We start from the raw sequence: 15,391 nt of genomic DNA on the forward strand, positions 1-15,391 counted from the left end.
AACAAAAAGCGGCCCTGGAAAAATTTGTACTAGTGGCCCCACATGGGCAGCACCAGACATGTAAGGTCTAGCCATGGGCCATAGCAGCAGCACCCTTCCCCCAAGACTTTCCAGATAGTGGGCATGTCCAGCATCAAGGGGGAAGTTAAAAGGAAATAAAATTAAATATTATGAGCACATTATATGATACACCTTTAGAATTTAGGAAACTATATAATTCTCTAGAAAGATATATTTTCTTGCTTATTACACCAACTGTATCCCAATCACTATTCACTCAATCTTATATGTCAGCCAAGCAGGCAGATCACTAGATCATCTGCAATCACAGGTCAAAGTAATTTTCATATATGCAAATTATTTTGTATCTTATTCATTATGTCTATAAATAGGACCACATGTCCTCAAACAAAACAGGCCCCACAGGTGCGCCGGCCCACCGGGGATCTTCCCTGTAAGCCCTATGGCCAATCCGCCTCTGTTCTTGGGAGTACCAGTTTGACAGCCTTCAGGCCTGATCTCAGCATTGCTTAATCAATACCGTCAGCCTGCCACCAATCCAAAGCCACTTTTATCTAATCATTACAGTCTGTTTACTGCAATGCAGACACAATATTGTCTAATCATTAGTCTGTCTTCCGCTAGCCCTGACCCAGCATTATCTTATGTCTGCTGCCAGACCTGACCCAGAATTGTCTAATACCCCTTTTCCACTGTGTAGCACGGGTCGCAGCATGTCGCCTGACGCGGCTGCGACCCGTGCTACAGCCCCCTTTCAGACAGCGTTCATCAACCCGGCATATTGCTGGGTTGGTGACGCTGCTAGTGACGCGGCAGGGGCGGTGCTGGGAGATCACATGATTTCCCAGCGCCGCCCTCCCATACACTGTGAACGGGAGCCGCGACGCCTCGACACGGCTTGCGTTCACACTAGACAGCTTACCGGGTTGAACACGTGTTCAACCCGGCTAGCTACCCGGGTAGGATTCCCGGATCCGTGAATTTGCAGGGGGACCCTTTTCCACTAGGGAGAAACACGGGTAAATGCACGCCCCCACGCATTTACCCGTGTTTAAAAAGCTAATGGAAAAGGGGTATAACAGTTACTGTGTGTTGCCATCCTCGACCCAGTATTACCTAAATGCTGCTGCCACCAGCCCTGATCCAGAACAGCGTACACAAGAGTTTCCCGAACTCCACCATTTCAATTTAGGTTTTAAGGATAACCATGCTTAGTCATGATGGTTAAATCAATTGACTGAGGTACTAATTAAATCAACTGTGCTCAAGCATTGATATCCTTAAAACCTTATCTGTAATGGTGGAGTTTCAGAAACCCTGGTGTACACAGATTTCTGCTGTCAGCACTGTTCCCCATTTAAGTCTGTCTTCTACCAGCTAAGTCTAATACTGTGTACACGCGGTGCGATATTTCTTTCGATTTTGACTATATAGCCAAAATCGTATAGTGCATATCGCACCGTGTGTATAGTCCTTGCGATGCACAGAAAAATAGGATTTTAATTACCTACCGGTAAATCCTATTCTCGTAGTCCGTAGAGGATGCTGGGGTCCACATTAGTACCATGGGGTATAGACGGGTCCACCAGGAGCCATTGGCACTTTAAGAGTTTGAGAATGTGGGCTGGCTCCTCCCTCTATGCCCCTCCTACCAGACTCAGTCTAGAAACTGTGCCCGAGGAGACAGACATCTTCGAGAGAAGGATTACACAGATAGTGGCGAGATTCACACCAGCTCACACACAAGGAAACCCAAGCTAACTAGCTTGAAACATCAGCAACGGCTGAACAAGATTACTTACCAAGTAACAAGACAGTACTTACCCAGAACTAAGCAGTACTGAACTAAATAACCACTGCAGGATAACGAAGCGCTGGGCGGGCGCCCAGCATCCTCTACGGACTACGAGAAAAGGATTTACCGGTAGGTAATTAAAATCCTATTTTCTCTTACGTCCTAGAACAGGGGCGGCCAACCAGTCAGTGACAAAGAGCCAAAAAACCTTGTTAGATACGTCAGAGCCGACATCGAGCCGAAGGCTCACATGCAAAAATGGAATGTGGCCTTGTGCCTGCTAGACCACGCCCCTGGTATAAAATACATTGAAAAAGCCAGAACGACATAAAATAAAACATTTTAAAGTCAGATCCATTGAAAAAGCCACTTTCACATAAAATAATTGAAAAAGCCAGATTCACATAAAAAAAGAAAAAAGTTCCCCCATGTGTCACTCCAGCCAGCTCCCCATGTGACACTCCTGCTAGCACCCTCCTATGTCACTCCTGCCAGCACCCCCATGTCACTCCAGCCAGCTTTCCCATGTGTCACTACTTCCAGCACCCTCCTTCATCACTCCAGTCAGCTCCTCCATGTGTCACTCTTGCCAGGACAATTCTGTGTCACTCCAGCCAGCTCCGCCTTGCGCCACTCTAGCCCACCCTCATGTGTCACTAAAGTTCCCCCACCACGTCATGCCATTGCTGCAACCCCTAATGTGTTCTCTGTTTGCCAGTGGGTGTCTTGCCTCTAGTATCTGGCTCCTTCAATTTTCAGTCCCTGTAGTGCTGCTGCATGTCTGGCTGGAGTGTAGCAGTTTCTGTATCTGTTGTGGTCACATGATTGAGTGTTGGGAGCCACATTTAAATAAAGAAAGAGCCTCATGCGGCTCAAGAGCCACTGGCTGGCCACCGCTGTCCTAGAGGATGCTGGGGTCCACATTAGTACCATGGGGATGTACCAAAGCTCCCAGAACGGGAGGGGAGAGCACGGAGGCTCCTGCAGAACCAACTGACCGAACTTAAGGTCCACAGAGGCCAAAGTATCGAACTTGTAGAACTTTGTGAACGTGTTCGACCCCGACCAAGTAGCTGCTCGGCAGAGTTGTAACGCCGAGACACCCCGGGCAGCCGCCCAGGAAGAACCCACCTAATGAGTAGAGTGGACCTTAACAGACGTAGTACATGGCAAGCCTGCCGTAGAATACGCATGCTGGATAGTGAACCTGATCCAGCGAGAGATCGTCTGCTTAGAAGCAGGACACACAATTTTCTTGGGATCATACAGGACAAACAGAGAGTCCGATTTTCTGTAATGAGCAGTCCTCCTCACATAAATTTTTAGAGCCCTTACAACATCTAAGGACTTTGATGAAATTGAGTCAGTCGCAACTGGCACCACAATAGGTTGGTTGATATGAAATGCCGACACAACCTTCGGAAGAAACTGCTGACGTGTCCGAAGCTCAGCTCTATCTTCATGGAAGATGAAGTATGGGCTTTTACATGACAAGGCCCCCAACTCCGACACACGTCTAGCAGAAGCTAAGGCCAACAAAGTGACAGCCTTCCACGTGAGAAACTTGACCTCAACCTCCTGTAGAGGTTCAAACCAGTCCGACTGGAGGAACTGCAACACCACGTTAAGACCCAGGGCGCCGTAGGCAGTACACAGGGAGGTTGGATGTGCAGAACTCCCTTCAAAAAAGTCTGAACCTCAGGGAGGGCAGCTAACTGTTTCTGGAAGAAAATGGATAGAGACGAAATCTGGACCTTTATGGATCCTAACCTCAGGCCCATATCCACACCTGCTTGCAGGAAGAGGAGAAAACGTCCCAGTTGAAACTCCACTGTAGGAAACTTCTTGGACTCACACCAAGACACATTTTTTTCAAATACGGATGGTAATGTTTAGACGTTACTCCTTTCCTAGCCTGTAGCAGGGTAGGAATAACCTTGTTCGGAATGCCCTTCCGAGCTAGTAGCTGGCGTTCAACCTCCATGCCGTCAAACGCAGCCGTGGTAAGTTTTGATAGGCGAACGGCCCCTGCTGCAGCAGGTCCTCCCAAAGAGGAAGAGGCCTCAGCTCTTCTAGCAGTAGATCTAGAAGATCTGCGTACCAAGCCCTTCTTGGCCAGTCCGGAGCAATGAAGATTGCCTGAACTCCTGTTCTCTTTATGAGTTTGAGAACTCTTGGAAGGAGTGGAAGTGGAGGAAACACGTACACCGACTGGAACACCCACGGAGTCACTAGGGCATCCACCGTCACTGCTTGCGGGTTCCTCGACCTGGAACAATACCGCCGAAGCTTGTTGTTGAGATGAGAGGCCATCATGTCGATTTGGGGTACGCCCCAAAGATCGGTTACCTTCTTGAACACCACCGGATGGAGACCCCACTCCCCTGGATAGAGATCGTGTCTGCTGAAGAAGTCCGCTTCCCAGTTGTCTACCCCCGGAATGAAGATTGCTGACAGCGCTAATGCGTGTCTTTCTGCCCAGAGGATGATTCTGGTCACCTCTGACATTGCCGCTCTGCTCTTCGTTCCGCCCTGTCACGTTGACCAACTGTACCTGAACGCCCCGATTTCTCAGAAGATGGGCCGCTTGGAGAAGACTGTTGTATACGGCTCTTAGTTCCAGAATGTTTATCGGCAGGCCGGCTTCCAGACTTGACCACCTTCCTTGGAAGGTTTCCCCTTGAGTGACTGCGCCCCAGCCCCGGAGACTTGCATCCGTGGTTAGAAGGATCCAGTCCTGAATCCCAAACTGCGGCCCTCCAGAAGGTGAGGTAATTGCAGCCACCAGAGGAGTGAAATCCTGGCCTTTGGCGACAGACGTATTCTCTGGTGCATGTGTAGATGGGATCCCAACCACTTGTCCAGGAGATCCAGTTGGAAGGACCGAGCGTGAAACCTCCCATATTGCAGAGCCTCGTAAGAGGCCACCATCTTCCCCAGAAGGCAAATGCACTGATGAACCGACACCCGGGCTGGCTTCAGGACATCACGGACTATTGATTGTATCGCCAACGCTTTTTCCTCTGGAAGAGACACCCTCTGCACCTCCGTGTCGAGGATCATTCCCAGAAAGGACAAACTCCTGGTTGGTTCCAAATGTGATTTTGGGATATTCTGGATCCAACCATGTTCCTTGAGAAGCTGGGTCTGGAGAGCTATTGACTGAAACAGCTTCTCCTTGGACGATGCCTGAATCAGCAGATCGTCCAGATATGTAATTATCTTCACCCCCTGTCTGCGGAGGAGAACCATAATTTCCGCCATCACCTTAGTGAAAACTCTTGGTGCTGTGGAGAGGCCGAATGGTAGGGCCTGGAACTGAAAATGACAGTCCAACAGAGCGAATCAGAGATAAGCTTGATGCGGCAGACAAATCGGAATGTGGAGGTACGCATCCTTGATATCCTGGGATACCTGATATCACTGCCCTTAGAGACTCCATTTTGAACTTGAACTCCCTCAGAAAAGGGGTTTAGTGATTGAAGTTCAGAATGGGCCTGACCGAACCATCCGGTTTCGGTACCACGAAAAGGTTTGAATAGTAACCTGTGTTCTGCATTTGAGGAGGGACTGGCACAATGACCTGTGCCTCCACCAACTTCTGGATGGCTCCCTGTAGGGTAGCCCTGTCTGCCGGCAAAGCTGGCAATCCCGATGTGAAGAACAGAGGGAGATCTTGAAATTCCAGCTGGTACCCCTGGGACACAATATCTAGTACCCAGGGGTCCAGGCAGGACGACACCCAGACGTGACTGAAATGTCTGAGTCTCGCCCCCACCGGCCCTAGCTCCAGGCTGCGCTATCCACCATCATGCGGAGGACTTTGGCGCATCTGAAGCAGGCTTATGTCCTTAGGAACCTGCCGCAGCAGGTTTCTTGGATTTTGGTTGGCCTCCTCTAAAGAAGGTGTTGGCCGGTTTGGTCTTTCTTTGTTTAGAAACCCGAAAGGACTGACATGCAGGTGAAGAAAAAGGTTTCTTCGTAGCAGGAGCTGCTGAGGGAAGAAAAGGGGACTTAGCCGCCGTAGCCGTGGAGATCCACGCATCCAATGCTTCCCCAAAGAGAGCCTGACCTGTGTAGGGTAGGGTAGGGTCTCCACACCTCTCCTGGATTCCGCGTCGGCAGACCACTGGCGCAGCCACAGTCCTCGATGAGCTGAGACGGACATGGAAGAAATTCCTGCAGCCATTGAACCCAGGTCTTTCATGGATTCTACCATAAAACCTGCAGAATCCTGAATGTTACGGAGAAACAATTCAATGTCACTCTTATCCAACGTATCCAAATCCTCAAGTAACGTGCCTGACCACTTTACTATAGCTTTAGAAATCCATGCACAGGCAATAGTAGGATGGAGTATCGCGCCTGAAGCCGTGTATATGGATTTGAGCGTAGTATCAATCTTGCGATCAGCTGGCTCCTTTAAGGCGGTTGATCCTGGGACAGGTAAAACTACCTTTTTTGAGAGTCTGGATACAGACGCGTCCACTATGGGTGGGTTTTCCCTTTTTTTTTTTTTTTCCTCAGGAAAGGGGAAAGCAACTAGAACCCTCCTAGGGACCTGGAATTTTTTTCTCTGGATTTTCCCATGCTTTTTCAAATATAGCATTTAATTCTTTGGACGCAGGGAAGGTTAGCGAGGCTTTCTTATTGTCAGTGAAGTAAGCCTCCTCAACCTGTTCAAGTGTTGTGTCAGTAATATTCAACACATCTCTAATAGCCTCTATCATCAACTGCACCCCTTTTGCAAGAGATGCAGTCCCCCTGAGCATGTCCCCATCACCGTCTGCCGTGTCAGAGTCGGTATCCGTGTCATCTTGCATGATCTGGGCAAGAGCACGTTTGTGGGAACCCACAGAGGGGGGGCCTGAGGTAACAGAACCAGACCGCACAGCCATAGAATTCTGTAAAACCTGAGTTGCAGATTCATTCTGAGCAACCCTAGCAGAAATCTGAGAAATCATAGTTTTGATAGAGGATAACCACTCCGGCTCCCTTGCTGGAGCCGGAGTGGTTATGAATGAATGAGATCATCCTGAGAGGACATATCCTCAGCTGCATATGACACAGAGTCCCTGGACATAGCTGACTGGAGACCCCAAACACTCCACACACACACACACACACACACACACGGTAGGTTAGACAGAGTTTCCTCCCTGAGAATGGCAAGAGGGACACAGAGATCAGAGCCAACCCACTCACAGCGCTGTTGCATATAAAGGACACCCCTTATCAGCGCCCACTGTGTACTGTAATAGTTGCACAGATCTAATTCACCGCCTCCCACCCCTTCTACAACCCCCTGGTACCACACAGGATAGCTGGAGTTGCTTGGAAGGACAGCTCTGTCAGCGTCTGTGTACAGGAACTGCAGGCAGGAAAATGGCGCTGAAAGCTGCTGGGTCCGCTCTGAGGAGAAGCTCCGCTCCTTGAAGATGGCGCGTCTTCCCGCACAAATTCTTTATACTGTCCTGAGGACTCCGTCGCAAGGTGGGGGATTCCGTCCCCTGTTGAGCGTCTGAGTACGGAGGATTGTGACGCTAGCCTGGGGATTCAGTCTCCGGTTAGCGTCTGTGACCAGTGTAGGGTATTAAGTCGCTGGCTCAGGACGCCCCTCAAAGCGCCAACACTGTGTGCCGCCAGTGTAGGGTATTAAGTCGCTGGCTCAGGACGCCCCTCAAAGCGCCAACACTGTGTGCCGCCAGTGTAGGGTATTAAGTCGCTGGCTCAGGACGCCCCTCAAAGTACCAACACTGTGTGCCGCTGAGCCTTCCCGGAGAGCAGCCACTCAGAGCTGCGCTCCTACCCTTGTGCCGTCATATCTCGCCTCTTCTGATCTTCTGGCTCTGTAAGGGGTGGCGGCATGCTGCCGGGGTAAGCGATCCCCTGTGGCGGGGAACGTTCGATCCCCTCAGTAGCCCAGTGTACTGTCAGCGGAGATAGTGGCTCAGACCCCGCAGGGCGGACACTACTCCCACCCCTTAGTCACACGAAGCAGGGAGGCCGTTGCCAGTAACCTCCCTGTAAAATAATAAACTCTAAAATAAACTTTTACTAAAGAAGCTCTGTAGAGCTCCCCTAGCTGTGACCGGCGCCTCCGGGCACATTTTCTAAACTGAGTCTGGTAGGAGGGGCATAGAGGGAGAAGCCAGCCCACACTCTCAAACTCTTAAAGTGCCAATGGCTCCTAGTGGACCCGTCTATACCCCATGGTACTAATGTGGACCCCAGCATCCTCTAGGACGTAAGAGAAAATAGAGTGTGCAGGCAGCCCAACATTGACTATATCAGTGGGGCCGTCCTCCATCCCAGTCGAATAGTCAATGTAGGGCTGTGCGTTGCAGTGTACACAGCGTTAGTCTTCTAGCAGCATCACCTCTGTGTCCTGTTCCAGCAATACCATGAGAGTATAAGCCTTTATTACATGGATTTCCAGACCTGGAGACAATAATGGTAATAAGGTATTGCATCAGCTATCTACAAGTATTGTGCTAACATAAATGGAATTATCAGAAAGATTATTCAATATTTTCCATATCAACCTAGGACAGGATTGATCAGGTTACACACCAAGAATCAGTTAGAGACTGCAGCTGTGAGCACTTTGCGTATGATGGGGTCTTGTTAGGGTAATACTGTTGAGAAAGTATATAGATGCTGGACTATGTGAGGGCCCTGCAAATGTTCAATGCGAACATAACCTCTTTCTGCCCATGAGCGTAAAACTCCCCTAGATGAGTGTGCCCTTATGCCTAACAGATCTCCTGTTTTAACCATCTTTATTATGTTGTATGGGGGTTCTTTTAATCATTTGCTCATCTCCTATATCCTACGTTTGAACAAACAATATTATTTTTGTTCAGATTATTTGTGATTTTCATACACTTGATGAAGTACATGAAACATTATTATTATTATTATTACCAGTTATTTACATAGCGCACACATATTCCGCAGCGCTTTACAGAGAATATTTGGCCATTCACATCAGAAACATTGAATTTGCACACAATAACAGTTGGCTAATTTTATCCTGTAAATTATGGAAGATAGGGATGACTTTAAAATAGACGTTTAGAGTTCATTTTAGGATTACTTTATTTTACAGGATACTCCGCTGCAAAAACTAAATTCTTTTACGGGTCAGAAATTTTAAAGCGGCCTCTTCTACTGGCCAGTGCGGGGAAAGGGATAAGACCATAAATAAAACAAAGAAAGTTCCAAGAGGCACTAAATTATGTAGCTCAACGTGGTTTAAAAAAAAATTAAAAAAAATTATCCAATATAGGAGCAACTTCCTGCCCTCAAACTCCAATTTTTGATGCGAGTGAAAAAGGCTGACTTTTGCGAATAATACTATTTATCCTGTTTATATTTGTATAATTATTTTTAGTGACCTGCCCAATTCCGGGTATCTTATTACATTACATTATTTTGAATGAGATTATGCAATGCCCTGTGAGGACATTTTTTCTTTTGTTAGTTCCAGTCCTACAAATATGTGGTATAGATTTGAATTCAGATATGTACTGGCCTTCAATATTTACTGTTATTAAAGGGGTTCCTCCATGTCATCTCATCAAATACAAGGAATTATTTTTTTACCCCATTCTTTTATTTCACTATGTAGACAGAAGTGATCGCACACAGACATCAAATAAATCAACAAGATTTTATGGATGTCAGTACTTTGTAGGTCCACCACGTGCAGTGATACCCTTCTTGGCAAACTGTCCACAAGCTCCTGCAGCAGGCGGTATGTTTTGCCATTCCGCCTTAAGTACAGTGACCAAATGATGAAGGTTGAGTCAGTCTAGAACGCACTCGTTGCTCCAGTTCATCCCAGAGGTTCTCAATGGAGTTAAGATCTGTACTCTGAGCTGGCATCCAGGGTTACCTAATGTACTGTATACCAGCCCAGCGTTGCCCTGGAAAATATACATCGCAAAGCCTACGATGATCCCCTTTCCAAACTCAGCTCCTTCCGGCAAGCCATTTTGTTAGCAATTGATCTGATCATTGCCCCTCTTCTCATTCTATTTGCACTGGGATGGGGGGGGGGTCCGATCACTCTCGTCTACACAGTTTACAACTGTTCACTGGATCTGTCTTTGGATGATAATGGAGATACTGTATAAGCAAGATAATCTTATTCAAAGTCCTAAAATATACAGTATACTGGATTTCTGCGCAGCTCAGGACTTGCTTGTCCAGTGCGATTGAATCCTGCTGATCGGGAACAGAGCTGACGTCAGACACCCTCCCTGAAAACGCTTGAGCTGACCTGCGCTTTTCTGAACACTCCCTGGAAACGGTCAGTTGCCACCCACAAACGGCCTCTTCCTGTCAATCACCTTGCGAACGACGTGCGAATGGATTCTTCGCACCATCCTGTCACTGACCGCCGATGCCCGTTGGAGCCGTCCGACGCGCTGGCGCATTGCGGCTCATACGCACATGCAATTCGGATCTGATCGCCCGCTGTGCGAAAACGCACAGCAGCGATCAGATCTGAATTAGGCCCTTAGTAGACCAATGGTTCTTCCTGGCTCTGCAGAGTTTCAGCTTGGGGATACGACTTGGTTGTGCAGAGAAATGTCCAATCAGATCTCCAATCACCTTGAACTTGACACCAAAACTAGTTCCACATCACTCATGTATTTAATTATATCAGCTGACAATGCTAATTACCTCATAAGAATGTGTCTAGTGCACAGGTTCTCAAACTCGGTCCTCATTACCCCACACAGTGCATGTTTTGCAGGTCTCCTCACAGAATTGCAAGTGAAATAATTAGTGCCACCTGTAGACCTTTTAAAATGTGTCTGTGAGTAATTAATACACCTGTGCACCTGCAAAACATGCACTGTGTGGGGTAATGAGGACCGAGTTTGAGAACCTGTGGTCTAGTGTCCCCATCTGCTAAAGTTAGAAGCTGGCTGATTCTAAATAATATTACATGACTAAGCTCCCCTTCAGTGGCTGGTTTTCAATTTAAAACACACCCTGGGGGGGTTAAATTGAAGTGGGAGCAAGGGGGGTCGAGTAATGGGGCAGGGCAAGGTAATTGCCTGGCCATCGCCCGCGGGGATCGCCAGCGGCCAATAGGAGTCAGAGGGTGGGAATCCCGGGGTTGCCAGCGCAAACCACTGAAGAGGTTAAGCAAATACATCAGGACAGCAACAGGAATAGACACCCATGATGGTCTTTCACTGCTGCCCCTACCTGAGAACGGACAGGTAGACACTAGGTTGTATGGGCTTCTTCCTGCCCCTAAAAATGTGGCAGGGGACAGTCAATGTTAATACTACAGATGCATCCTCATACAACTATTTTCAATACCCCCCAACTCTGCTAGCGTAGGCTGCCTTCTTTGCATCTTTTTTCCTAAAAATGCGCTCTAGTTGCAATGCAATTCATTTGCTGTGTGTATACAAAGCATAACAGAAGTTGTGATAAAAAAGGCTGCGACTGTTGCATCGGAACACTTTGTACACAGATTCAGGGGGATATTCAATTTGCCCCGAAGAGACATCGGGAGTAAAAAAAAAAAAGAGGTTTCTTCTGGTGCTGCGGTCGGGCTATTTTATTAGTAGGGCAGGTAACAAGTGCATTTACACCCATAAACACACAGGTTCAGTGAAAACTGTGTGTTTTTGGGTGAAATGGCCCCGTTTTCGGATGTAAACTGGGCTGTTATCCGGGAATTTACTTCACCTACCGGAGGCAGGTAAAACAAAATCCCAGATAAGCCGCAGCACACGCCGGCTTATCTGGGCTAATTAGATAGCCCCCGGCAGCGAAACATTACACCCGACTTGCTGTTGGGGTAATTGAATATCGGTGCTAGACTGTCGCACACAGATATAAAAGTGTTACAAATTAATCAACGGTCACTTGGTGCATCCTAGTTTCATTGCATAGCGACTAAGACGCATTTTCAGGTAAAAAGATGTCACGAGAGACATTGCACACCGAGAGAGGCTGTCTGGCACGATCACAGTAACGATGTATGAGGAGACATCTGTAGAATAGGGATTATATGAAAAGAACAGTGGCAAAACGGCATCTTAATAATGGCACTTGAAGTTTTGTAAGCTCTATAAAATGTTGCTCTGGAGCCACAGTGATTCCTTACTCTGGTAGTAAATGAATGTTACTAACTAATGACAGAGATGGCATTGGCACAAGACAGTGCAAGGAGTAAGTCATAATCACCTGCCTACTGTAAACGGAGACGAATTGTAGGTGTTCGATCAATGTAAAATGGCTCCTACAGCAGGATAAAATAAGATTTTACTCACCGGTAAATCTATTTCTCGTAGTCCGTAGTGGATGCTGGGGACTCCGTAAGGACCATGGGGAATAGCGGCTCCGCAGGAGACTGGGCACAGCTAAGAAAGATTTAGGACTACCTGGTGTGCACTGGCTCCTCCCACTATGACCCTCCTCCAGACCTCAGTTAGGATACTGTGCCCGGAAGAGCTGACACAATAAGGAAGGATTTTGAATCCCGGGTAAGACTCATACCAGCCACACCAATCACACCGTATAACTCGTGATATGATACCCAGTTAACAGTATGAACATAACAGAGCCTCTCAACAGATGGCTCAACAATAACCCTTTTAGTTAATGATAACTATATACAAGTATTGCAGACAGTCCGCACTTGGGACGGGCGCCCAGCATCCACTACGGACTACGAGAAATAGATTTACCGGTGAGTAAAATCTTATTTTCTCTGACGTCCTAGTGGATGCTGGGGACTCCGTAAGGACCATGGGGATTATACCAAAGCTCCCAAACGGGCGGGAGAGTGCGGATGACTCTGCAGCACCGAATGAGAGAACTCAAGGTCCTCCTCAGCCAGGGTATCAAATTTGTAGAATTTTGCAAACGTGTTTGCCCCTGACCAAGTAGCAGCTCGGCAAAGTTGTAAAGCAGAGACCCCTCGGGCAGCCGCCCAAGAAGAGCCCACTTTCCTCGTGGAATGGGCTTTTACAGATTTAGGATGCGGCAGTCCAGCCGCAGAATGTGCAAGTTGAATCGTGCTACAGATCCAGCGAGCAATCGTCTGCTTAGAAGCAGGAGCACCCAGCTTGTTGGGTGCATACAGGATAAATAGCGAGTCAGTCTTCCTGACTCCAGCTGTCCTGGAAACATATACTTTTCAGGGCCCTGACTACGTCCAGTAACTTGGAATCCTCCAAGTCCCAAGTAGCCGCAGGCACCACAATAGGTTGGTTCACATGAAAAACTGATACCACCTTAGGAAGGAATTGGGAACGAGTCCTCAATTTCGCCTTTCCCATATAAAATACAGATAAGGGCTTTTGTCAATTCTGATACACGCCTGGCCGACGCCAAGGCCCACAGAATGACCACTTTCCACGTGAGGTATTATAGCTCCACGGATTTAAGTGGCTCAACCCAATGCGACTTCAGGAAATCCAACACCACGTTGAGATCCCACGGTGCCACTGGAGGCACAAACGGGGGCCGACTATGCAGCCCTCCCTTAACAAAAGTCTGAACTTCAGGCAGTGAAGCCAGTTCCATTTTGGAAGAAAATCGATAGAGCCGAAATCTGGACCTTAATGGAACCCAATTGTAGGCCCATAGTCACCTCTGACTGTAGGAAGTGCAGAAATCGAACTAGCTGAAATTTCTCCTTTGGGGCCTTCCTGGCCTCACAGTACGCAACATATTTCCGCCATATGCGGTGATAATGGTTAGCGTTCACTTCTTTCCTAGCTTTAAATAGCGTAGGGATAACTTCCTCCGGAATTCCCTTTTCCTTCAGGATCCGGCGTTCAACCGCCATGCCGTCCAACGCAGCCGCGGTACGTCTTGGAACAGACAGGCCCCCTGCTGCAGCAGGTCCTGTCTGAGCGGCAGAGGCCATGGGTCCTCTGAGATCATTTCTTGGAGTTCTGGTTACCAAGCTCTTCTTGGCCCACCCAGAACAATGAGTATAGTTCTTACTCCTCTCCTTCTTATTATTCTCATTATCCTGGGTAAGAGAGGCAGAGAAAGGAACACATACACCGACTGGTACACCCACGGTGTTACCAGAGCGTCCACAGCTATCGCCTGAGGGTCCTTGACCTGGCGCAATATCTTTGTAACTTTTAGTTGAGGCGGGACGCCATCATGTCCACCTGTGGCCTTTCCCAACGGTGTACAATCATTTGGAAGACTTCTGGATGAAGTCCCCACTCTCCCGGGTGGAGGTCGTGTCTTCTGAGAAAGTCTGCTTCTCAGTTGTCCACTCCGGGAATGAACACTGCTGACAGTGCTAACACATGATTTTCCGCCCATCGGAGAATCCTTGTGGCTTCTGCCATCGCCATCCTGCTTCTTGTGCCGCCCTGTCGTTTACATGAGCGACCGCCGTGATTTTGTCTGACTGGATCAGCACCGGCCGGTGTTGAAGCAGGGGTCTAGCCTGACTTAGGGCATTGTAAATGGCCCTTAGTTCCAGAATATTTATGTGTAGGGAAGTCTCCTGACTTTTCCATAGCCTTGGAAGTTTCTTCCCTGTGTGACTGCCCCCCAGCCTCGAAGGCTGGCATCCGTGGTCACCAGGACCCAGTCCTGTATGCCGAATCTGCGGCCCCCTAGAAGATGAGCACTCTGCAGCCACCACAACAGCGACACCCTGGCCCTTGGAGACAGGGTTATCCGCCGATGCATCTGAAGATGCGACCCGGACCACATGTCCAACAGATCCCACTGGAAAATCCTTGTATGGGACCTGGCGAATGGAATTTCTTCGTAAGAAGCTACCATCCTTCCCAGGGCTCGCGTGCATTGAAGCACCGACACCTGTATACGTATTAGGAGGTCTCTGTCTAGAGACGACAACTCCTTGGACTTCTCCTCCGGGAGAAACCCTTTTTATCCTGTTCTGTGTCCAGAACCATACTCAGGAACAGTAAACGCGTCGTAGGAACCAGCTGCGACTTTGGATATTCAGAATCCAGCCGTGCTGTTGTAGCACTTCCCGAGATAGTGCTACTCCGCCGAACAACTGCTCCCTGGACCTCGCCTTTATAAGGAGATCGTCCAAGTACGGGATAATTATTTCGGCCATTACCTTGGTAAATACCTCGGTGCCGGGGACAGACCAACGGCAACATCTGGAATTGGTAATGACAATCCTGTACCACAATTTTGAGGTACTCCTGGTGAAGAGGGTAAATAGGGACATGCAGGTAAGCATCCTTGATGTCCAGTGATACCATGAAATTCTCCAGGCTTGCAATAATCGCCCTGAGCGATTCCATTTCGAACTTGAACCTTCGTATATAAGTGTTCAAGGCTTTCAATTTTAGAATGGGTCTCACCGAACCGTCTGGTTTCAGTACCACAACATTTTGGAATAGTAACCCCGGCCTTGTTGAAGGAGGGGTACCTTGATTTCACCTGCTGGAAGTGCAGCTTGTGAATTGCCGCCAGTACTACCTTTCTCCGAGGGCAGCAGGCAAGGCTGAGGTGAGGTAACGGCGAGGGGGAGTTAAAAAAATTTTTTCTTCCCAGCTGTTGCTGTGGATACGAGGTCCCAGA

General features: G+C 48.3%; 1 protein-coding gene across 5 annotated transcripts in view; it reads right to left on the bottom strand.

Annotated features, from left to right (window-relative positions):
- The window catches only part of ZBTB24 (zinc finger and BTB domain containing 24), an 84,371-nt gene that overhangs the window by 49,855 nt on the left and 19,125 nt on the right, over window positions 1-15,391 (bottom strand). The window contains exon 3 of one of the 5 annotated variants that reach the window (XM_063917110.1): window positions 12,034-12,092. The exons of the other annotated variants lie outside the window; for them this stretch is intronic. Within the exon in view, the coding sequence (XP_063773180.1) occupies window positions 12,076-12,092 (17 nt within the window). The 3' untranslated portion in view covers window positions 12,034-12,075. Of the gene's footprint in view, window positions 1-12,033; window positions 12,093-15,391 lie in introns of those variants that run through there. 5 annotated transcript variants of the gene reach the window in all.

Source organism: Pseudophryne corroboree, chromosome 4, assembly GCF_028390025.1.
Source record: "Pseudophryne corroboree isolate aPseCor3 chromosome 4, aPseCor3.hap2, whole genome shotgun sequence".
In the NCBI taxonomy this organism is placed as follows: Eukaryota; Metazoa; Chordata; class Amphibia; order Anura; family Myobatrachidae; genus Pseudophryne; species Pseudophryne corroboree.